Genomic DNA, 24713 nt, shown 5'->3' on the forward strand with positions numbered 1-24713 from the left:
ACATGAAGTCCGGTGTGATGTCTGTAGTTATAGCATTTAAGACATCTGTCTCTTGTGACAGTCAACTAAAACATCTGGATAAAAAAAATTGCTCCTTACTTGAAGGGGCTTCCTAGCTTTAGTGTCGGATGGATGGATCAGTATGGGAGCTGCATTTGAATGAAACTATTCATTGTGTTAAGTTGCGGAAAATGTAGGTATTCTACTTTGAAGGAATGACCTGAGCTGGTCAAGGTCGTAATAACTCACTTGATGCCTACCTCTAAGAACTAAGTTTAAATCTGGTCTGTTTCTAGCCCTACTGTGTCTTTACCTTCTTCAGAAGTAGAAAAGCTGAATGGACTTAAGTGTTGCTGAAAGATCATTATTAATTCGTTGTGTAAAGTAGTCATGAGAGGAGCCCCTAGGCATTAGAGAGCCTGAACGTGTCTTTTCTGGTATAGAATTGAAAACTTGACAYGCTTGAGCCCCCCTGGAGAGCTTCAAAGGGTAAAGTCCATGAAAGAGCAAAACCAACTTTATTAATGAAGTAGTATCCTTTCGGACAAAGGGCTTCAAAATGCTGAGTGACTGTAGAGGCTTAGGAACTGGAAGAATCTTCTACTTTTAGAACTCCTGTCCTTCAGCAGACCCAAGGAGCTAAAACTGCCTTGCTTTTGGGCCTGTACCTTAAGCTGGACTAAGATAGGATTCTCTTGAGTCTCTGTATAGTACAGATCAGCAATTGAAGTGCCTTTTATGAGGCCTTTTTTATAAAAATGCAYGGTGTGCTGTAATTTAGATGTTCCTTCTTCCTTGTGTGTGCTGTCTGAAAGGCAGAACAAAGGGGAAGTGTAGTAAAACACCCTGTTTATCAGAAGCTGCAACAGAGTGGCTAAGGCGTGGTTGTCCCAAAGCCCCTGCAGAGCACGGCTGATAAGAACTTAGTTAGCATTTTGCTTCAAGCTACTGCTGTGAAATTAAAATGGCTTTCAAGATCTAGCATTTTTAGAAGACTTGAAAGGGCTCGTGGTACAAACAATCTCCTAGAAAGGGGGAAAAAAAAGTCAGAAGTGTTAGAAAAAAAGTGACAGTTCCTCTAATGGTGGAAAAACTGATCTTGTGTTCCTAAGGTATGGCCTGTCTGCCCACAAGCTGGACATTCTGTATGTAGCATGAAACAACTCTTTTTGCATTTCTACTGTTAAAAGGGGAATAAACTCTCGGTACTAATGTTCTATTGCATTAATTTGTTGCAAGCGCAGTCAAGTGGCTTTGACTTTTTGTTACAAATTATGCTAGAATTATAATTTAAAGGTAAGCTTAAAGGGCCATAGAAGCTATGACATAGACTGTAGCTCAGCAGGAAATGAGGTGATTTGCTGCTATCTTCTGTATGAAGTATGGCTGCAGATGAGCCATTTCTGACCTCAGTATATAACGTCTTATATGTGTTAGCTCTACCTTCTGGGTGCTATACAGCCTTGCTGCTAGACAGGRCTATGTTAATTGCTAAACAAGTAGCTCTTTTTTTAACTCTACAGGGATAAAGATAAAGCTCAGATGCCTCTCATGTGGCATTAAGCTTGAAATAGTGATAGCTGCCAAGCTCAGATGGAATAAGTTAGGGCTCTGGAGGCAAGCTGGTGAGAGTTATTACTGAAACTGTGACTTCGGCACTGCTATGAGGAGCATGCAAGTTCAGTGTATTAAGCAATTTGAGGGGCTCAGAATTTGAGTTCTTAAAGCAGTAAGTTGCGGATAGACACTGAAGACAAGGTACCCGAATGTACTTGAACGCTGCAGGGTTTCTTCTGGAAGCCTGCTGGACTTARTTGGAGATGGTAAGAACTTATGTCGCACCATTTTTGGGTAGCATGCTTCCAGCTGTCTTGTCATATAAAGACCTGAGGCCTAGTATCTCTTGCAACTCTCATAAGACATGCTGGTAGCTATTCTGTACATATACCGCATTATATTTAGTAGTAACTTAGGGCTAAACCTTTTTGTCTTCCAGCTCCAAAATCTGGGCATCAACCCAGCAAACATTGGTTTCAGCACTCTGACAATGGAATCTGACAAATTCATCTGCATAAGAGAGAAAGTGGGAGAACAAGCTCAAGTGGTGATCATTGACATGAATGACCCCAGCAACCCCATTCGAAGACCAATTTCAGCTGACAGTGCTATCATGAACCCTGCCAGTAAAGTCATTGCTTTAAAAGGTATGGAAGTCTTGATAAAGAATTGTTTGAAGTGGCTGAAAAGCTTTTGGTAAGATTTGTTTATGAATGATTTAAGTCTCTTGGGCTATTCATGTGGGATGATCCATTGCCAATTTTCCACAGCTTATTGAGAGTTTAAATCTAGTTCTTCTGAGGGTAGCTGGGCAGTACATTTCTTGCTACCAGTTCTCTGATCTTTAGAGTGAGTTTTTGCTTTACAGTCAAAATGCTTCTGAGCTGGGAGAAGAACAGGAAGAAGAGTTCAGGCTTTAAGAACACTTCTGGAGTCTATATTCTGGAACCTTTTTAGGGGCAAGTGAGACCTGAACTCTTAAGCACAGAAGAATATTAAGGCTGTGGAGAGGGAGGAAATGTTCCTAACGGCCTTAAAGTTTGGCCAGGCTGGAAGAAGGCTGGTGCACCAGTGTTTGCATATTCATAATATGAGTCAGTGATAAGAAAAGTAAAACTACTTGTGGAAGAGTCATGTGTAGTTAATAGAGCACAAGGTCAGCTAACTCCGTATCTCTGGCAATATAGATAACAAGCATTCTTCTAGGGCCTCCAGAGGCCATCAGTCTCTTCTGAGAAGCCTCAAATATTCTGTCRCTCTAGAAACTAATATACTGCCATTATAAAGATCTAAATGTTCTAATTCTAATGTTACTGAATTTTGACTTTAATACTGTGCTACTGTTTTGTCACAACTTTAATGCTTTCTTGTGTGTACAGATGGTGAGTTACCTCAATTGATTGTACTAGTTCTTGTCCTGTCTTATGAAAAGAGAAAGGAAAATCAAATGGCTCAGACTAAACAATGACGTTAGAAACAGYGAAAAGCTTTGAATCCAGAGGGGTTCTTTTTGGTGCCCTTCCAAATAAGGGAATCCTTTAAGATTCAGAAATTTAATTCACTCAAGAGCTCAGAGTGCACTTAACTTAGCACAATAATCTCGATACTAAGCTTTTTATAAATGGGACTGACCCTTGCAACTTAAGTCTAGTTCTTGTCTCATAATATGCCAGGCATAATGTGTAGGATAGGCACACTTGAGTCTCTTCTTCCTTGACCGTAGTGCTCCAGCTGCACTAGACGTGGAGGGAAACTGCTAGCCTGTAGCCTGAATAACACTGTGTTAGATGTGATTCTCCACCCTCTGGAGAAACTCTTGACTCATTATTTTGATGATCGAACTAATGGTGACTTTAACTAAACTAATCCTTAGTGAATGAAGACAGGTGCACAAATGGTATCTTTATCAAGTTCAGATATAATTAATAATTGTAGCGGACGTTCTGACCTGTACCTAGTTTCACTTAATGTTTAATATTCCTCTTGGGCTGCACTGTCATGTGCTTAAATAGCTGTCTCCTAAAACTAGCAGGAGTTGGTCAGAGTTCTCCTAATCATCTATTCAACAGGAAGGAATTTTTTCATACATGCCACTGCTTTGTAAAATCTCTCTGGTAGAAATGACTAAAGATGGCTCTTCAGGATGCATATATTCACCATTCTGTGTAATTCAAAGCACTTACCTTCCAGAGCTTGTGTTGGTCACTTGATTCCTTTCCTTGCACAGTTTGTGTTAGTCTCCAATTTGCAGCTGGTAGTTCTGTGTAACCTATTAGTGTAACTTCAGGGTTACACTGAGTCTGAATTACAAAAGCCCTTTGTCAACCTGACCTTTCCGTTTTGTGTTTTTGTTTTGCTTGAAGCAGATGTGGATGTAGTTTTTAGTGACCTTGTCGTAGCTCTCTTCACCACTTCCAAGAGACCCAGCAGTGTTGCAATCTAATTTGATGTACATAAAGTAGAATAAAACTTGTTCATGAAGCTGAAGCTCTTGTTTTGTAAAAAGCTGTTTTTACATCTATTTAAGGTGGCTAACTAATGACCAATTCAGACCAAAATTTCTACAATTGCATGACAGTAAAACTAGCTCCAGGACTATGGTCTGTTTAAAAGTAACAGCTTATCACTGAATGATACAAACAGTACACAATGCATTCTCTAAAAGGAAGTGATGAGTTTAATTTATAGTACAGCTCCTCTGCTTTTAACCAGTGCTTGAAATGGCAGGTGGAAACTGCAACCTGGCTAACAATGTTGTGTCTTCTAGCTGGGAAAACACTTCAAATATTTAACATTGAAATGAAGAGCAAAATGAAGGCCCACACAATGACAGATGACGTCACCTTCTGGAAGTGGATTTCTCTGAATACTGTTGCTCTTGTAACGGATAATGCAGTCTACCATTGGAGCATGGAGGGGGAGTCCCAGCCTGTGAAAATGTTTGATCGCCATTCTAGTCTTGCTGGCTGCCAGATCATCAACTACCGTACTGATGCTAAGCAGAAATGGCTACTACTAACTGGCATATCTGCCCAGGTACTTTACCATTAATGAGACCCAGGGTWGAAGGCTCAGAGCTGGGCTCATCTTCTCCTTCTCTAGGAGCAAGACTGAAGTGGTCTTCCTAAAACACTACTAGGAATGTAGATGCCTGTAAATCTTTAAATAATCAAGTTGGTATGACAGGAGACCTTATAATCATGGTATAAATACTAGTACAGTGTCAATAGTCTAAAGTGGCCTTTCTGTCACAGAAGTCATGGTATTTCAGCGTGATATGACAATGTGTTTATCAAAGCTAACCTGAATGAAACTGCTGGTCAAGTGCCTTCTATTCCTGACTCTTGTTCTGTCTTATCTAGCAAAATCGTGTTGTGGGAGCAATGCAGCTCTATTCTGTAGATAGAAAAGTGTCACAACCAATTGAAGGGCATGCAGCTAGCTTTGCACAGTTCAAGATGGAAGGAAATGCTGAAGAATCCACACTCTTCTGTTTTGCAGTAAGAGGGCAAGCTGGGGGTAAGGTAAGACTTGATTCTAAACATGCTGTAAACTTTAATGACTTATTCTGATTACCTATTTCCAGGAAAACCAGTTGTCTTGATGAATGCTAGGTACTACAGCCATAATATATGTGTCTGTTGGGGCACATACAATTTTACAGCATGGACTACCTGACTTGTAGGAGTCTGTTTCAAGTCACGAAGTGAAGTAGTATATCCTGACCAGCAAATCAATTAGATAGTCAAGAGATATAACTTTAAGCTCCGCAAGCTGAGCTTAAAGAAGAAGGTGGTGTAGTTTTTCTTCGATGCCAATCAAAGATTTAATTTATGTTCAAATTATTGGCTGAAAAAGTTTAAACACTAATGCTGCGAGGCTAGCTAGCAGCCTAATACCAATCCTAGAATTCCGTAGACCACTTTAAGTAATGAAACAAAGTGGAACTAAAACAAGATTCAGACAAGCATCTTCTAAACTGTTTCTGAAGAATGCTACATGTTACCCCATTGAAGAATGTAAAAGTGACCTAACTAAATTCTTAAACTTTTAAGCAGCTAGAGATAACTAATGATCARACCCCCACGTGCGTGCTTGCGCTCTCTGTCTTGTGGAACAGACTGCTGCATGCCATACCTTTAGCCCATGAAGGTGTTCAGGAAGACTGGTTGTTAAGCATATCTTGTTTGTATAAACTTGAGATTAAGTCCCAACAGTATGCAAATTGCCGTAACTTCTTTGCGTTGGATCTATTGTTACATAAATTGTATATAAGAACTAATAAGCTTATCTRTTGCACAGTTGCATATCATTGAAGTTGGCACACCACCAACAGGGAATCAGCCATTTCCAAAGAAAGCAGTGGATGTCTTCTTTCCTCCTGAAGCACAAAATGACTTTCCTGTTGCAATGCAGGTATGATATCCGCAAAATGAGCACAAGAAGTCCATAGCTTCTCTTCACAGGTGTGACTGTGTAGCAGGGTGCTGAAAGCCAAGTGGTCAGTATAAAACTGAGGCTTGGCACTAACCTAAGTGGTTTAACTTAGTAGGAGGGCATTTGCTCCTGCTTTAGTAGTGTAGTGTTTATTAGTGTTAAGAGCTTATACTTATTAATGGAAAAAATATCCATGTATCTTTAATTATCTTCCAGGCTCTTAAAACGTGATTTTACTGTGGTCATAGTCTGTTCAATTATTCAGGAAAAATGTAACAGTATTCTAGTACTCCTGAAATGGCACAACTATCTACTGATTCTCAAAAGCACTTGTTTTTATCCAATACCAGATCTGATTAATCTATTCTTGTTTTGCAGATCAGTGACAAGCATGATGTGGTGTTTCTGATAACAAAATATGGCTATATCCACTTGTATGACCTTGAAACTGGCACGTGTATCTACATGAACAGAATCAGTGGAGAAACCATATTTGTTACTGCACAGCATGAAGCAACAGCTGGGATTATAGGAGTCAACAGAAAGGGACAAGTAAGGAAGCTTGGACTGGAACCCCCTTGCTTAGCCAATCCCACTTACTCTTACTGATACACTACTGTATTCATGTCAGCGCCTAAAAACCTTTAGAGATGAACAAGGTGGCATAATAGAATGAGGAATATGTAGTATCTGATATCTGAAATAGGAGTGCAGCTTGTCTGGCTTTTAGTTTCTGATGCAGCTGGAACCAAGTTGGAGAATTTGGCTTTCACATAATAGTGGTTATGAGATTTGAACACCTCTCTCCTGTTGAGGACAGAGCTAGAATATACCTCTTTCTAAGCACATGATACTCTCTTACAGACTGCGCTTTAACTGGAGTCTTAGATACATTAACTTCCTGTTCAGAACATCTTATGTCTGACTGAATATTTAAAGGCTGACAGTTAAATAGACAAGCCCTCTTCAAATTGGAAATACCTTGCTTAGGTAAAGCATAAATGTGTACCATCATATGGAACTCTTGTCTTCTCTAAAAATATATGTTAGTGAGACCTCCTAACTGTGAGCCTCAAAGAATTTGTTACTGTATCTTGATAGTCATCTAAATTAGCTGTGTCTYGGTCTAGAAACATTTATGGTACTGTGCTTCTGGACTGAATTGATTTCAAATGTTGCTTGTTGAACGTAAGTAATACGGATCAGAGGCCCTGTCCCCTGCTTATCCTCTAGAATCMGTTATTTAAGACATTGAGTACAGTTTGCAGAAATGTAGTGCTTATCCCTGTACTTAATGTTAGATTGTAACAGTGGCTTATCTGTTTTGGTGTAATAGTTGGATGGTAGAGTTTCTTTTCAGCTAGAAATCTGTTTCTAGATATATTTAAAAAAAAAAAAAGTCCCTGCAGTAATCAAGGGATGGAAAAGCTCTCTGTGCATGCCATAATTTCCCTGTTAGAGATCAGCTTGGCATTTGGCTCACTTCTTTTATTTGGCTTCACTTAGAAGTTSTCCTTGTTGATTTATTCAGGTGCTATCAGTGTGTGTGGAAGAAGAGAATATTATTCCCTATATCACAAACGTGCTGCAGAATCCTGACCTAGCTTTGCGAATGGCTGTCCGCAACAACCTGGCAGGAGCTGAGGAACTGTTTGCCAGGAAATTCAATGCACTGTTTGCACAAGGGAACTACTCAGAGGCAGCAAAAGTGGCAGCTAATGCCCCAAAGGTAACACACTAACATTGAAAATAGTATTGAACTCCATTAGCTTAAGCTTCATGCCTCAGAACTGCTCACTGAATTTCACGAGTGATGAAATCAAGTCTTGRACCACTCCTGTTGCACTGATGTAGTACTTGTTAACATACCTATGGAGAACCTATACACTGTATGCTGAAACTACTCATTTTATGCTGGAAGATTCTTAAGCTTGTATGAAGCCCATAAAGGGGGAAAGGAATAAATGATTGACTATGTGATTTAATGTATTCAGTGTTCATCTTAATCCCTGCAACATGCTTGCAGCATGGGGCATCTAAATTCTATAAGACAGTTCTCTGAACTGAAATCTGTATTGCCTATTGGAACTGRCTTAATAGATTGCTGTTGCACATCTCAAAAGCAGTACCTGAGCTGATGCTCAATCATACTGTTTCTGGCTGTTATTCTGGCCTGGCAAAACATAATGTTGCTACAGAAAACATTTCTAGCTTCAGCTTTCTGGATAAACTCTTGCCAAGACACAGTAGTGGAACAGAACACTAAAACGCCTGTTTTTCTGGCAGGGAATCCTGCGTACTCCAGACACTATACGCCGGTTCCAGAGTGTTCCAGCTCAGCCAGGACAGACTTCTCCTTTACTGCAGTATTTTGGCATTCTACTTGATCAAGGGCAGCTGAATAAGTACGAGTCCCTGGAACTCTGCAGACCAGTGCTACAGCAGGGACGCAAACAGCTCTTGGAAAAATGGTTAAAAGAAGATAAGGTAAACTTGGGATAGCTGCCTTTAAGGCCCTGGAGGGACATAACTGGCAGATAGCCTCTTTTTAAAGGGAAATTCACTTGGGCTACTCTTCACTGCACTAGTCTGATCAAACAAATGAGGTGTTCATCCACCTGTAACTGACTCATGTTGGTGTGAGGGAATTGACTGGATAGTTGAATAGAGTTAGTAAAGCTGTTCAAGGTTACAGCAGGGTGAACTTTGCATGGAAGGCTTCTGAGAGGCTCTTATTCCTTCCCAAGAAGGTTCTTCTCCTGGCTTTTTTTTTTTTTTTTTTCTTTTTTGGATGCTTCCACATTCTTTGAGCTGTGGCTAAATTTCTGTAATTGACTGAAGAAATGTGCTGATTTGTTGAGTCACTTAATTCTTAGCCTTACAAATGCACTTGTGATTTGCAGAGCAACAAAAGGAAAAGAGTCCACTAGATCACTACCAAAAGAGTCAGATAATGCTATCAAGCTGGGCCTTGGACTTCTTGAGGGAAGCCCAAAAGGAGGACAAATGGGGAAGAGAGTAGTAATGCATTTCAGCATTGCACTGGCAATGTGGACTGACTGTTTATGTATCTCTAAACAGCTGGAGTGCTCAGAGGAGCTGGGAGACCTCGTGAAGTCTGTAGACCCTACATTAGCGCTTAGTGTCTATCTAAGAGCCAACGTTCCGAACAAAGTCATCCAGTGTTTTGCTGAAACAGGACAAGTCCAGAAGATTGTTTTATATGCTAAGAAGGTGAGAGGAAACTTAAGTTGGTATTCCTGTCCTGTATTGAAGAATAATAATAGTCTGTTACAATGTCTACTGTAAGTAATTGTTCGGGCATCTGAGGGTCTGTATAGCACATGGTTTGAACTAAGGTTATTATTAATGATCCCTGCCAGACTTTGTACGTGTATCCTTTCACACTTTCCTATGCCTAGCCTCTTCCAAATCACTTCTACCAACTTCTGTATTTGCACAATGCTTATGCTCTTGCTGAGTAACTACTTTTCACTATCTCTGCAGGTTGGATATACTCCAGACTGGATTTTCTTGCTGAGGAATGTAATGAGAATCAGCCCTGATCAAGGACAGCAGTTTGCACAAATGCTTGTTCAGGATGAAGAGCCTCTTGCAGACATAACACAAGTAAGTAATTTTATTGCTATGAAATGTTAGCTTCAAGGCCATAAACTAGGAAGAGTAGCCATACTCTAACACCAGAGAATGATTTCAAACTAGTGTTTGGGTTTACTTCACTGGGACAATGTTGTTTCTTGCCTAGTTTTAAGAACACTGAATGGCAGCTTAGTCAGTGTGTAAATTGGGTTTAGCTTTAGTGGAAGTTGTGCTTTTTGTTACTTTGTTTACCTGTGCTTCTAGTTCCTAATCAAAAGCTTCTCATGTTGTAAGCATTGTGTTAAGATACTGCTTAGCTATCAATTTAAAACCAATCTTCTTGCAGATTGTGGATGTCTTTATGGAATATAATCTAATTCAGCAATGTACAGCCTTCTTACTGGATGCACTGAAGAATAATCGTCCCTCAGAGGGTCCGCTGCAGACACGTTTACTTGAGATGAACCTCATGCATGCACCTCAGGTATGCTTTCAAAGTTAAACTGATATGGGATCAGGCTTGTCTCTAGACTGCCACAAAACTAGATTGTGGTCCACATCAGATGGCAGTGGCAAATGGTTAAATCTCTAAAGCATTTCTACTTCAATTGTGAAACTAATATTTTTAAACTTTTTGTTTCACTTTTAAAGCATTTAAAGAAGTGTCCCCATTTCTGCAGGCTTTTTCTCAGAAGTGGTATGGAAGTTACTGTTAATTTTTGATCTTTCTGCTATGATGGAAATAGTTTATCTCCAGTTAGAGGGCCCTCTTTGTAGGGAGCTAAGCACTAAGCTTTGATAGTGCTATAGAAACTGATTTAGTCGTTAAGAACTAAATGAAACTTTTTCAATTATTTCTTCTAGGTTGCAGATGCTATCTTGGGAAACCAAATGTTTACTCATTATGACCGGGCTCATATAGCTCAGCTGTGTGAGAAAGCTGGTTTGCTGCAGAGAGCGCTAGAACACTTCACAGACTTGTATGACATTAAACGTGCAGTAGTTCACACTCATCTTCTCAATCCAGAGGTATAAAATTTATATATCTTGTGTAGCAAAATCCAAGTAATTGAYACTATTTTCAACATTGATTTTTTTTCGGAGTATAGGTGTTCTGGTTGGGTCTAAAATGGCTTATGTGTCTTTGCAGTGGTTGGTGAATTATTTTGGCTCCTTATCAGTAGAAGACTCTCTGGAGTGTCTGCGTGCTATGTTATCTGCTAACATTCGTCAGAACCTGCAGATTTGTGTCCAGGTAGCTTCAAAATACCATGAACAACTATCAACACAGTCTCTTATAGAGCTGTTTGAGTCTTTCAAGAGTTTTGAAGGTAAGTTCCTGTTCTTGTCTCTGAGTTAGTATTCACCTTATTGGAATACTTGTTCATGTGTGTATGAAGGCTTGTATATCTGGTGAACCTAGAAAGCCATATTGAGACAGCTTTGAGACCTAGGAAGCTAAGCTCAAAACCTGACCTAACCTTAATTCCTTGTTAAGTTAGTTGCTAGGGATAAGTACTGCATATTTCAGGCTTCTGAAACACTAACGAAGAACTTCTGRGCTGTATACAGCTTTTTTTTCTTTTTCTTTTCTTTTTTTTTTCAGTACTTTGACTGAAGAAGCTGCTTGCCTTTTCTTTATGTGTAGCCTTTTTTGTTACGTTTAGCACTTTTTGTGTCTCTAAGAACAACAAAATATAGCGTAGTCTGTATTGGTACTTCATTATTCACATCTCTGCAGATGTATGGCTGCACATTGTCTCACTGAACTTTAAAGAAAACCTTAAAGAGTAAGAACGCAACATAATCATGAACTGTTGGAGTATGGATAATGGTTAGTGGAATAAGATGTTGTCCTGGCAACCTGTGGGGTGTGTGGGTTGTTTTTGTTTATTTGTTTTCAAAAGAACACATTAATCTTTCTTGATTAAGTGACTTAGTCWTGTGCCTAAAGTGATAAAGGTGAAGCAATAGGAGTAGTTTGGAGCAAGCTTTGTGGCTTGTGTCAAGCAGCCGTTGCACCTATCACAGGAACAAGCATGCTGTGTAAGAGTAGCTTTTTTGGCACAACTGCTTCTGGTTTTCTAAACTGTTCCTTGCTCCTGTCTAGGGGCATATGGAAGGCACATGCTGGATGTTTAACAAAGCTGATCTGTGGCAACTGATGATGCATCAGGCTTTATCAAAGTCTGATAAAACGTACTGCTCTATACCCTAGCTGAACTGAGCCTGCCATTGTTTGCAGTATTACAATCTGGCCTTTGTGCAACAAATTGCAATACTTACAGAGAATTGAAAGAAATAGATGCAAGTTTCTGCAATAGTCCAATCTCAAATTTTCAGGTAATCCATAATTGGGCAGGCTTTCTCAGAAGCTAATATGTTAATCCACATCAAGGACTAGCAAATTAATGTATCTACTCTTTCCCCCAAGGTTTGTTTTATTTCTTGGGCTCTATTGTAAACTTCAGTCAGGATCCAGATGTGCACTTCAAATATATTCAAGCTGCATGCAAGACTGGACAAATCAAAGAAGTAGAAAGAATCTGCAGGGAAAGCAACTGCTATGATCCAGAACGTGTTAAAAACTTCCTCAAGGTAATGGTTGGATAGCAGTGGATTGTCTTGATCCAGAGGGATTCTAGTAAATGTGATCTGTCACCAGTGAAATGAGACGGCTCTGTGGAGGTACAGATGAGCCTTAATCTGTTTAATTTAAGGATCCATCTGTATTCTTAAAACAGGCATCTAGCACGTTGGCAGTACCTTTCGGTAGAGTCTGAGTCTGGAACAATATCTAAAAATGGAAAATTGAGAATTTGACAGAAAAATTTCTTGCTGCTCTCAGGGAGGTTAACTTGACTTGAACTTGATGAAATAACACCAGCTTACCTAAAACTTCTGTTTTAGGTATGTTTAGATAGTTGTCTACTAAAAAAGCTGGAAACAAAGTAACTACATGGTTGAGAAATAACCATGATGCCAAATGAGTTCATAGCTTAAATAAACCTACTTGCGCTATAGTCAGCCTCAACTGAGCAACTACYGAAGCTGTATGTGAAAAGCAACAATTCCTTGAATCCTTTCTGAATTCAGGGCTGACATTCCTCACTCATTTAAATCACATATGCTTCCTGAAACTTCAGCCAGTTGATCTGAAGTTTAGCTCTGCTAGAATGCCAGCCAATCAAAAATGCTGAGACTTGGAGTGTCTCTGAAAATTGGTTCAAAAGAGTGGAAAAAGATAYTGCAATCAAGTTCAGATTCTGTAGTCTATTGTTAATGCTGATCTTAGTGGATAAATGTAACATTGCTAGCATTTCTAGAAATATTTTAGAAACTATGGGYGGGGGAAACTATCTGGGAACATTTCCTGCCTTCATGTCTGTCAGTTRTGTAGCACAGCCTTAGATTTTTACTGATCATATCTGAAGATGGCAAAAGTTTTCAAATGAGAAAACTCCAGAAACCTGGTGTCACTGAGGTGTAAGGTATGTAAAGTGATTAAACCACCTAAGATAAGTTATCCAGTTGTCAAATTCCTGATGAAAACTGTTGTTTTTTGTGCTGTTCCTTGTCTGGAATGTGCAGGACATGTACCAGGTAAATCTCCCAGTATAGGCCCCCCCATGTAAACTCCTTAAGTGTAACTTATATATGTAGGATTATATTCTGGGATGTGCGCACTTAATTARCTGATCTGAAAAACACATCTAGAATACTGTCCACCTCAGCCCAGCTTCTGTTCTGTAACTAGTGTAATCTTGTGCTCCAAGTTAAAACAGTTTTAGATAGCTAATCTGATTAGCAATTTAAGTACTACTTCTACTAGCTTGATTCTTGCACTGTTCTCTAAATCTGTAGCTAGAAGGTATTGTCCCAAGACACATGACACTGAAAGTCAATTCTGTATATCAGCTTTCCATTATGATCCACGACTTAATCTAGTCTTGGTTGAATTCCTTTTGAAATCCCAGAGTGCTAATCCTGCACATGAAACAGCAGTGGCAACTAAAAATGCTACCTATAGATTAGATTTTTAATAGTTGTACTGTGTTGTAAAATTTTGTAGACCCTGTCACGAAAAGAGCCAGGGTTAAACCTCAGAAAGCTTCTTCTGTAGGCACTGAAGTAGGTGCTAATTCTCCTACTTGCTGGATATTGCAAAAAATAAGTTGAACCATAAATTGTCAGTATTTTGGAGGTCCTAATCCTGACTTTCCAAGTTCAGCTACTTTGTGATTGTCTTTGCTTAAGCATAAGAACAAAATCCATTTACTGAAGCTTTTCTCTTTATAGGAAGCAAAACTAACTGACCAGTTACCACTCATCATTGTGTGTGATCGTTTTGACTTTGTCCATGACTTGGTGCTGTACTTGTACAGAAATAATCTCCAAAAATACATTGAGATTTATGTACAGAAGGTAAGTTGCAAGTGGTGCTTTGGCTTTAATGAGTCAAACTGATCAACCTGTTTTGTATTGGATGTGAATTAGGTGAATTAGCACTTCCATGATAGTTGACTCTTATTTATTCTTTAGTCAAGTTGGAGCAGTAGCCCACTRACATTCATGTTTTAAAGGAGGAACATTTGGTGTAGTAACTGTGGGGTTCTTAAAGTGATTTTTAACTTGCAGCATTTTAGAAGGGACTTTTTCCTTTATCATTCTCTTARAAGTATAACACTAACTTGCACAGGAGTCTTCCTTGGGGACTGAGCATTTGTGAGCCACTGAAACTGAGTCACGAAACCCTGCTGACTGGAGAATTGACTTTTAAGCTTGCCCAGACATTGGGAGTCTGGGAGTGAGAGTAGGAAGACAAGGTTACTTTGAACTGAAAAGGCAACCTTCATGTGAACTTCAGGAAGTGTTTGACTGCCTARGTTGCATGACAACAGACTGACTTCTTAAAATGAATCCTCTTTAGGTGAATCCAAGCCGTCTGCCTGTTGTTATTGGTGGATTGCTTGATGTGGATTGCTCTGAAGATGTGATAAAGAACCTTATCCTTGTAGTGAGAGGTCAGTTTTCGACWGATGAACTTGTTGCAGAGGTGGAGAAAAGAAACAGGTATTAAACTTCTACAAGTCTGTTAACACTACCAAATTGGTAAYTGTTCATTTTTTAATGGTTTTCTTAGTCTTGCGCTGCTCACCCRTTCAGTGCATGCCTTCATTATGTAGCTAAACCTTGTACTGACAAATACCAGAAGCTGCCYTTGGATGAGCGAACAGCGAAAGTCTACTTTAATTCTTGACGGTTTGGGACCTCTACTGAGCTACCTGCAGAAAATGCCATCTTTAGATAAAGGCATGTGATGTTTTTTGTGGAATACTGTCAGGATACTCCATTTTGACCTGCATTCTAGTTCACTATAACTTTATTTACTGACTCCTTCCTATAATAAAGCTGACTTCCATAGAGAAGGAACTGTGCAGTGGATTCACTCAATCCTTCTAATGCAAAACCCCTTCCTTCTAGGCTGAAACTACTTCTGCCCTGGCTGGAGGCAAGAATTCATGAGGGTTGTGAGGAGCCTGCAACTCACAATGCACTGGCCAAAATATACATTGATAGCAACAACAACCCAGAAAGATTTCTGCGTGAGAATCCCTATTATGATAGTCGTGTTGTTGGCAAGTACTGTGAGAAGAGAGACCCTCACTTAGCCTGTGTGGCTTAYGAGCGTGGACAGTGTGACTTGGAGCTTATTAATGTATGTATGCCAATGCAGCTGACTCRAGCTAAATCTTAAGCAGTGTCATGGGATAGGTACTTCAGACTTATGTTTCACAACAGCATTTAATTCCTAGTCAATACTAAGYGAGTTCACTTACAGTAAAATATGTAGCTGTTTGAATCTTTCTCTGCAAGAGAATTAATCATTAATTAAAAATGATAATTTCCTTGAACATGCAACAATGGGAGATTAATGGAAATCTTAAAGCCTGAGCTTTCTAGCCTGCCTTTCAACCAGGCTTATTTGATGTTGCAGTGCAATTAGCTCATCTACTTGTAGGCTCAAGTGGCTGTGACTTMACTCTGAATAAACTTTGCCTTTTGCTAGGTATGCAATGAGAACTCTCTCTTCAAAAGCCTTTCCCGCTACTTAGTTCGCCGTAAAGACCCTGAACTGTGGGCAAGTGTACTACTGGAAAGTAACCCTTACAGAAGACCACTAATTGACCAGGTATAATTGAGAAAACAATAAAAGCTTGTGCTGTCCTAACTTGATTTGCTTGCAGCTAATTTACCTGACTTGTCAATGATTTGTCTCTGCCTACAGGTTGTGCAGACTGCRCTGTCAGAGACACAGGATCCCGAGGAAGTCTCTGTTACTGTGAAGGCCTTCATGACTGCTGATCTTCCCAATGAGCTTATTGAGTTGCTGGAGAAAATTGTTCTTGACAACTCGGTGTTCAGTGAACACAGGTGTGTAATGTCAGAACTGAGTCATAAGAAGCTTGAATTCACACATGGAATAGGTGTTAAACTGCTTTAACATGGAGTAGCAATCAAACTAGCACCCTTCTCCAGAGGAGAGGGTGAATCTCAAGACCATTGCTTAATACATACTCATGTTTTCATCTGTTTAGAAATCTGCAGAACCTCCTCATTCTTACAGCTATTAAGGCTGATCGTACCCGTGTCATGGAGTATATCAATCGCCTGGATAACTATGATGCTCCAGACATAGCGAATATAGCTATCAGTAATGAGCTCTTTGAGGAGGCGTTCGCTATCTTCAGGAAGTTTGATGTCAACACATCAGCTGTACAGGTATTTTAAAACTCCAGTCTGTAATAATTCTTTCTGATGTCTGCATCCTCAGAGGCACATGTGGACTTTTGCTTTTTTGACTTCAGGACTTAAAACTAATTAGCAAGGCAACCAAGCATTTTTCTAGACTTCTGGCTTAGTAATAAAGCCGCTCAATGTRTTGTTCTGTAAAGCAGATCAGCATTACTTTTGTGTTGAACCCTTTAGTATGTGAGTCTTCATAAGCATGAAATCACTAGTACTGCATGTGTTGCATAGAATAGCCTCTGCTTCAGAGGCAACTGTGGATCCACTAAAGAGGGAGAACTAACATTTGAACACATCTCAATCTCATATAAAACTTACTAGTAGCGACTAATCATGGTAAACCTTTTCTTAGGTATTAATAGAGCACATTGGAAACCTGGATCGTGCATATGAATTTGCTGAACGTTGCAATGAGCCTGCTGTGTGGAGTCAGCTTGCTAAAGCACAGCTTCAGAAAGGGATGGTAAAGGAAGCAATTGACTCCTATATTAAAGCAGATGATCCTTCCTCATATATGGAAGTTGTTCAAGCTGCCAATGCCAGTGGTATGACTTATCTCAAGTTTTATCTGAATCTTTGCTTTTGATGCTCAGCTGTCTTGCGTGGTCTGTTGTTCAGATTACAGTTCTGCCAAATACTCTGTAAGCAGCAGTAAACTAGTCCTTCAAAAACCTCCCTAAACAAGAAGGGAGGTGCAGTGTTCCATTTGCAGATAATCAGTGGTCTTATGACTAACTGGCTGGAAACTTCTGCCAGAGCAGTTCTGGCACATCTCTATAATAGCACCATCCTGCTCAGGAGGTCTTTGCATGAAGTCAAATACAATCATTGACTTCTTTAGGCCCATCATAAGGGGACCTCATTCATCTAATACAGCACATACATAATATGAAGGCTTGCCTTAATTGTTGAGAAAATGCCTGCATAAATATTAAATAAAACTAGGCTGAGTTGGTAGTATAGCTGAAGCATAAGTGAGCTCAGTTGTGGAAAATAAGCTTCTGAACTTTGTTCCATAGGAAACTGGGAAGAACTGGTGAAATATCTCCAGATGGCACGCAAGAAGGCCCGGGAGTCATATGTGGAAACAGAATTAATCTTTGCTCTTGCTAAAACAAACCGTCTAGCAGAGCTGGAAGAATTTATCAATGGACCCAACAATGCACATATCCAGCAAGTGAGTGAGACTGATTCTTTGTTTTTCTGAATCACTAYGGAAGAATCCTTAGGCTTTGCCAACCAAAGGATGTTGAGACCTCCCTCTCTTTCAATATGCCTATCTTGGGCCTTAAAGACATTATCAAAGTGGAAATGGCCTGAACTGTACACATTTTAGGTAAGTTTGACTGCAAAGCTGCAGCAATAACTTGTTATGCTCTCCTGTAGGTTGGTGATCGCTGTTATGATGAAAAGATGTACGAAGCAGCTAAGCTCTTGTATAACAATGTGTCCAACTTTGGCCGTTTAGCCTCAACTTTAGTTCACCTAGGTGAATACCAGGCAGCTGTGGATGGTGCTCGGAAAGCAAACAGTACTCGCACATGGAAAGAGGTAAACTTACTGCTGGAATAGATGAAGACGCTTCAAAGTGTTAACCTTTTCAGAAACTGTTTTATAAGCTGTAATAAAATTGTCAAATTTTTAGGTCTGCTTTGCTTGTGTTGATGGAAAAGAGTTCCGCCTGGCCCAGATGTGTGGACTTCATATTGTAGTGCACGCAGATGAATTGGAAGAGCTAATCAACTACTACCAGGTAGTTAAGATGACTCCTGTTGCACAGTTAAAGCTAAATTTTCTGGTGGCAGCTCTGCCCAAAACTAGAAATCTACTTGAGGGTCAGGTAGTTTCCTAGCATGAAACTTCTCTAACTGTTTGTATCTCTTAGGATCGTGGCTACTTCGAGGAGCTCATAACTATGTTGGAAGCAGCACTTGGGCTTGAGCGAGCACATATGGGAATGTTTACAGAACTAGCAATTCTCTACTCCAAATTCAAGCCACAGAAGATGAGGGAGCACTTGGAACTGTTCTGGTCCAGAGTCAACATACCAAAGGTGATAGGCCTCAGACCTGTTTAGCCTGAAACTTAAAATGCATCTATCTGAATCATGTGCACTGTAGCTTTTGCAGTAGCAACTCGTGAGGTTATTAGTAGTAGTAAAAGTCGAGCTATGATGGATGCTGATTGTCACGTATATTAACTGGAATTTCTAATATGTTTTTTGCTTAGGTTCTGAGAGCTGCAGAACAAGCCCATCTCTGGGCTGAACTGGTGTTCTTGTATGATAAGTATGAAGAATATGATAATGCTATAATCACAATGATGAATCACCCAACAGATGCCTGGAAAGAAGGGCAGTTCAAAGATATCATCACTAAGGTATTACTTTGGGGGATGAAAGGAAGTAAATTTCTTGATATGTGTACTTTAGCTCTTCACCTTCACTAGCAGCCAGTTTAGAATTCTTCCAGATTCTTTACAGTGCTACATAATATCTGAACAAGTCAACTACAGTAACTTCTAAAGACAATTATGAATCTTGGGCGTATGGCTCAGCAGTGCAGGAATATCTAAGTTTAGGTCCATGTTTCATCTCTTTTCCGCTAGAATCAAGCTCGTGCTCTTAAATGTATATCCTTACTTTTCTTCTAGGTAGCCAATGTGGAGCTATATTACAAGGCAATTCAATTCTATTTGGAATTTAAACCTCTGTTACTCAATGATCTCCTGATGGTATTGTCCCCTCGGCTTGACCACACTCGTGCTGTCACCTTCTTCACAAAGGTAACTGTTCCAATGTCTAGATTAAAGGAAAGGATTTCAATTAGAAAAGCACTGAGTTGTAGTAGTGCTTTAAAACACTCAGTATCCTTCTAGTGGAGCAGCTAAATAGCTACAAGACCTCTGTAATATGTTATCTTGACTTAATCTGTCAACCTGTTTTCCTGAAGGTTAAACAGCTACCACTGGTTAAACCTTACTTGCGCTCTGTTCAGAATCACAACAACAAATCAGTGAATGAGTCCCTGAACAACCTCTTCATTATTGAAGAAGACTACCAGGTATGTCTTGTCTTGAAACAATAAAATACTCTAACAGATATCAACTAGCATGTTGTATATGCTTATTACATGCTTCATAGCTATTCTTGAGCTTTAGACAGTTCTACTGAGGCTTGCTTCTGAGTCAGTATTAACCTATTATTCCAGGTCTACCTTTAAGGTCTAGAAATAAAGGTTTCTACTTAGTTTCCAGTAGATTCTGTCTCCTTGTTGTTAATTTACATTTCRTAAATATTTGTTTTTGCCTTTTCAATCTGAACTGGGAGCAGTTAGSAAGTGGTTAAGGAGAGAACTATCAGTGGCCTCCTAGTAGCTTTTTAGGCCATTTCTACAGKGGGTAGACTGGCTACTTTTGTTATGAGTGCAAGATCCAACTCTGGTTGAAAACAAACAGTGGATACTAAGGAAAGAACTTAATAGGTCGAACAGTTATGATATCTTACTAATCTAATATTTGTGTAGCAGGCATAGAAGGGATTCAGTCTCTGAWYCTCTGCAGTCACTGTTGAAAAGTACTGAGTGAAATGCACTAAACTCAATGTATGTTGAACGCTACCTTTTCCAAAGACCTAGATMTCTCTGCAAGGCTGGCCTGAATACTTTATCCTGCTGAGAGTAGGAACACAGAACTAAATTGTACTAAAATGTTGATATCCCTGAGAACACAATCTTGTGTGTGAGGTATGAATGACTTTGTTCTACTCAGGCTCTTAGGACTTCTATAGATGCTTATGACAACTTTGACAACATTTCCCTTGCTCAACGTTTGGAGAAACATGAACTCATAGAATTCCGAAGAATTGCCGCGTATCTCTTCAAAGGAAACAATCGCTGGAAACAGAGTGTAGAACTCTGCAAGAAAGACAGGCTGTATAAGGTAAGACTGTGACACGGGCCTGGTTTAGCATAGTTAACCTGTTTGGAGCCTTTCAGCTGACTACAGACTCTCAAATGTAGAATCCCTTGGCTTCCTAGTCAGGCTGCATCTCTTTGGGCACCACTAGGTGGTGCCTCTTGCTAATCCGGAAAACTAGCTGTGGAGTGGTGGTAGATGGAAAGATTTCTTGGAAAMAAGTTATGGAATGTCTCCTCTGTACTAATGTCAGCAATTGATTGCAGCTTAGTTAAAGGCCTGATCCATGTCAGTGAATGTCCTAGTGGCATCTGAGGCTAAACAGACTGTTCTGTTGTAGGATGCAATGCAGTATGCTTCAGAATCCAAAGATACTGAGTTGGCAGAAGAATTGCTGCAGTGGTTCTTGCAGGAGAACAAGAAAGAATGCTTTGGTGCTTGTCTCTTCACCTGCTATGACCTCCTAAGGCCAGATGTTGTTTTGGAAACGGCATGGAGGCACAACATCATGGACTTTGCCATGCCCTACTTTATTCAGGTCATGAAGGAATACTTGACCAAGGTAAGAGCAGGTGCTTCTCCAACACTGAAAGCTCATAAGTCACTGTGGTGTATGCTTTGAGACTGTCTGCTTGCTACTAACATTGATACGGGCTTTGTCAAATGTCTGTCTGTCCATGTCCACACTTACTTTCAGTCCATCTGGGGAGAGACTTCACCCTCTAAGAGACTGAAACATTTGCAGACTCCACCCTATCTACCAGTTGCAGAATCTACATCAGTAGTATTTGCCTGACCATGGGCAGTGTTTTTAAGTAGTTTCAGGATTCAGGCTGTTCATCATATGCCGTGTCAGTTAGGAATGGCAACAAGCTCTAACTAAATTCTAGATTGTATACTAAATAGTTTTATAGCTAGATCTTGAGTTAAGCTGGTCTGGTGTGCACTTAACTCTAAATGTGGCTCTGATAATTAGTGCCATTAAGTATCTCTGACTCAGTTTTCATTTCATGTCTCTTCAGGATGGGCAAGTACTTGGTAACTGACAGACTTGAACTGGATTTGTAGAAGTTAAATATCAACTGTCATTCTCAAGATTTGCCCAAATGAAGCTTTTAGTGTATCTTCCAATGAAGTAGTGTAAATTCCTTAATGATCAACACTCTTTCCATGAGAAGTTAAAGTTGATGCTTGAGTTGATAAAGGCTATAGTACTTGTTTTCTAGGAGACTTGCTTGGCTCTGACTCCTGAAGATGGGACTACTCTGTAGTCCTACAGTGATCTGCTATTCTTAAATGCTGTATTTTGGGGGAGGTCGGGAACTGTCTAAGCAATGGCATTGCTTGTCAGATATGCCTGATGTATCAAGCTAATTCTAGGCCTCTCTTGGAACAAGTAGTCYCGGAGCAGGATTTTTAAAAATTAAAACTTCAAGATCTACCAAATGACTAGGCTGTAACTCTAATTTAGTTAATGAAATCAATGCAGTAAGATGTAGTATAATAAYGAGCAGAGCTGCCTTTCTAAAGCAGATACTTCTGGTGTATTTGTTTTTACTCTCCTGTACCTTAATTATTTCTTTCCTGATGCTTCTGTTTCTACCTTTTATATGCTAAATAGCTAAATATGGAATTTGATTTTTCTAAGCTGCACCTTCTGAATTCCTTTGCAGGTTGATGCAATAAAGGAAAAGGTGAAAGTTGATTCTTGTTTTCCATCTTTAAGTCTGGAGGACTAAGTCTAAGGATTCTGCATGAGTTTTTTTCCTTCCTATGTTTACTACACTGCTGCTACTGCTTTTCCCCCAAAGAAAATACCACTAAAGCATATGCAAATTGTTTAACTCTACAAGTAGCTAGAGCTGTAGGACAAAAGTAGATTCATTTGCTACTAATAAGCTAATAGATCCTTCAGGAAGGGTATACAGGTGATCAATTGGATCACAGTCAACGTAGTGTTGAAAGGATATACRAGTGCTACTATTTGACAGCCAATCTGACTGGAACAATCTCCTGTAATAAGGAATAACTATGTCTTAGATCACTTTCTGAACCATAAATCAATATGGCGTTTGCTAGTGTAAGGACTGTGATCCAGTTTCTGATCCCTTGACCGTTACTAATGTGTGCTGACTGTAGGCAGTATAGCTACTAGCTGCTTCAGAAGAGACTCTTCCTCRTTCAGGTGTCTAGTTCTTATGGTGCTAGTCTATTCAACGTGGAGCTCTAGTTCACATAGTAACTTAAAACTTCAGCTATTAGACCATGTCTGTGGTATTCTTCCCTGTAGTAAATTTCTTGTAGTTGTGCAAAAAAAAGACTGCCTTCCAAGCTCTTCAGCTTCATTAAACTTCTCTTGCTGCTACTTAAAAAAAAAAATAAAGTGGTGATGCTTATTGCTTTGCTGAGGCTACTCTGATACCTGCCTTTTGCTATGCAATTTTGACCTTCCGAAGGGCAATTTCTAAGGCTTCTGTCCATCTGTTTCTGTATAAATACCATCTCAATTCTTGTTAGAACAGAGATCAGCCCTAGTGTAAGTTTTCCATTAATGTGGTAGAGCAAAGGGCTAACAAACTGACACATGGCTTCAAGATGGACTAAATGCAAACTGCCTCTTGGTGACAAGACGTCTGTAAATACACCACTAGAACTCAAGGCTAAYCTGATTAAAATGCATAGTGTAAGGTCCTTCAGCAGCTAGTGAGGCAGTAAGAAAGCGTGTGTGTGAAAAAAGGTAATTGAACTGCAGTGTTTGCATAAACTACGCATGTGTAGCAGTCATTGCAATTACATCCCACTATTCCTTAAGCTATGAGGCATTGCTGTGGGCTGCGTGTGGTTTTTCGGGGGGAGCCTGTATGGCAGTCATCTTCAGACCTCACTCTTGCTTCAGTACTTTTGCCTCTTTTTCATGCACACATAACACAATAACATTGAATGCATGTTACTTTTTCCTCTGCAGCTTATTGCAGTCCCTGTGGAAAAGCCTTTAAAACAATCTTGCTACAAGTGTGTAGGGTACTGAAGCTGGTGTAAGAACCATTCTGCAGACTGGTTACAGTAACAAGCTCAAGTTTGTAAATATTCATGTAGCTCTGAGGGGAGGCATCAAAACTGGGTCAGAAATGCATTAAGTGTCCTGGGCTGGAGGCTTTCCAGATGTGTGTAAACAAAATGCCTTTGCTTACTAGCAAACTCTGCCACTTCTCCTTGGATCTGCATCTCTAAACTTGTACTTCAGTGTTCAATGTGTCATTTGAGGTAAAGTGCAGTTCTCAGCACAGTGTCTAAAAATGAGTCTTTAAAGCACTGGCATATAGTCCTGTGAATTTTGACAGCAGCAAGCCAGACACTGGTGTGAGGCAGCTCAAAGACTTGCCCTTAAAATCAAGAAAATGAATGAACTCCTAAAGCTCAGGACTTGTGCCACTTCCTGGATTTATGCCTCTATTCGAGGTTACAAATTTTCAGGTGTATGGAACTAATCATTTAACTCACAACTAAATGAAGGAAAGCTGTTAGCAAATATCTGCAGGCAGTCAGGCAGTGCTAACGTAGCATAGTTAGGTTGAAAACTGCTCAACTCATGGAGGTTGGTATAGTTGGATAAGTAATGCTGACCCTGTGTAAGTACAGGAAATCTGCCTTCAAACTTACTTTATAAAGGGCACAAATGACATCAAAGACTAATCTGGTTTGTGAGTTGTCTTACTGTCTTACAAAGTAATTGGCAAGATTGTCTCTGACTTTATACTAAATCTTACATCCCGGGTAAAATACCAATACTTAATCTTTGTGATTTAGTTTTACAGTCTGAGACCGGCCCTGAAATGCTGAGTTTCCATGGATCTGTTTTAGTGATGATACTACACTGCAAAACAAGTTTCTTCTCTTACCTTTCTGTAGGGGTGGGCTATAAAAGCAAAATTGCATTTGCTGTGCAGCAGAGTGAAGATGGTTAGTCATGTCCTGTTACTGTGTATTAGACTTGAGAGGTTGAGTTTTTGTGGGTTTAGGCTGACTGCCACACAGTTCTAGAGTGCGGGGAGAGAAAAAAGCAAGTCTTATACACATGCATTCTCTGCATTTGAACTGAAATTGCATGAGTGAATGGGTTTGGAAAGTGAAATCTTGAGGCTCAAGTGACATGTCAGATGCTATTGCAGTCTGCTGTGTACAAATACCAACTTCTGATTACTCTGCCTCAATGTTCTATTCAAGGAAACTTCTCCAGGTCTGGACATTATCTTGGGAATTGATCCAAAACCAAAGGTCTCCAACTGACTGAAATCTGGGCTGCARTTTGAGTTCATATCTTAAAACTGTTGGTTTGAAGCAGTTGGAGTAACAGTGATTCTGATGAAATGATGAGCTTACTGGTGTCAAAGTAT

The 24713-nt window shown here is 39.8% G+C and overlaps 1 protein-coding gene across 2 annotated transcripts in view; it reads left to right on the forward strand.

Annotated features, from left to right (window-relative positions):
• Positions 1 to 24713, forward strand: part of CLTC (clathrin heavy chain) — a 34780-nt gene that overhangs the window by 7084 nt on the left and 2983 nt on the right. Inside the window, exons 2-31 of one of the 2 annotated variants that reach the window (XM_085301344.1) lie at positions 1997 to 2204; positions 4325 to 4593; positions 4920 to 5081; positions 5860 to 5973; positions 6373 to 6546; positions 7526 to 7723; positions 8281 to 8481; positions 9076 to 9228; positions 9502 to 9624; positions 9941 to 10078; positions 10459 to 10623; positions 10745 to 10925; positions 12029 to 12192; positions 13894 to 14019; positions 14525 to 14667; positions 15079 to 15313; positions 15665 to 15787; positions 15884 to 16029; positions 16194 to 16377; positions 16757 to 16949; positions 17424 to 17581; positions 17791 to 17955; positions 18050 to 18157; positions 18290 to 18457; positions 18634 to 18783; positions 19057 to 19188; positions 19356 to 19466; positions 20173 to 20343; positions 20660 to 20881; positions 21993 to 22013. In XM_085301344.1, the coding sequence (XP_085157470.1) occupies positions 1997 to 2204; positions 4325 to 4593; positions 4920 to 5081; positions 5860 to 5973; positions 6373 to 6546; positions 7526 to 7723; positions 8281 to 8481; positions 9076 to 9228; positions 9502 to 9624; positions 9941 to 10078; positions 10459 to 10623; positions 10745 to 10925; positions 12029 to 12192; positions 13894 to 14019; positions 14525 to 14667; positions 15079 to 15313; positions 15665 to 15787; positions 15884 to 16029; positions 16194 to 16377; positions 16757 to 16949; positions 17424 to 17581; positions 17791 to 17955; positions 18050 to 18157; positions 18290 to 18457; positions 18634 to 18783; positions 19057 to 19188; positions 19356 to 19466; positions 20173 to 20343; positions 20660 to 20881; positions 21993 to 22013 (4806 nt within the window). The remainder of the gene's footprint in view (positions 1 to 1996; positions 2205 to 4324; positions 4594 to 4919; positions 5082 to 5859; positions 5974 to 6372; positions 6547 to 7525; positions 7724 to 8280; positions 8482 to 9075; positions 9229 to 9501; positions 9625 to 9940; positions 10079 to 10458; positions 10624 to 10744; positions 10926 to 12028; positions 12193 to 13893; positions 14020 to 14524; positions 14668 to 15078; positions 15314 to 15664; positions 15788 to 15883; positions 16030 to 16193; positions 16378 to 16756; positions 16950 to 17423; positions 17582 to 17790; positions 17956 to 18049; positions 18158 to 18289; positions 18458 to 18633; positions 18784 to 19056; positions 19189 to 19355; positions 19467 to 20172; positions 20344 to 20659; positions 20882 to 21992; positions 22014 to 24713) is intronic. The other variant, XM_085301345.1, reaches the window with a different exon arrangement.

This window comes from Rhea americana, unplaced genomic scaffold (assembly GCF_003343005.1).
Source record: "Rhea americana isolate MKP2758 unplaced genomic scaffold, rheAme1 scaffold_175, whole genome shotgun sequence".
Classification (NCBI taxonomy): Eukaryota; Metazoa; Chordata; class Aves; order Rheiformes; family Rheidae; genus Rhea; species Rhea americana.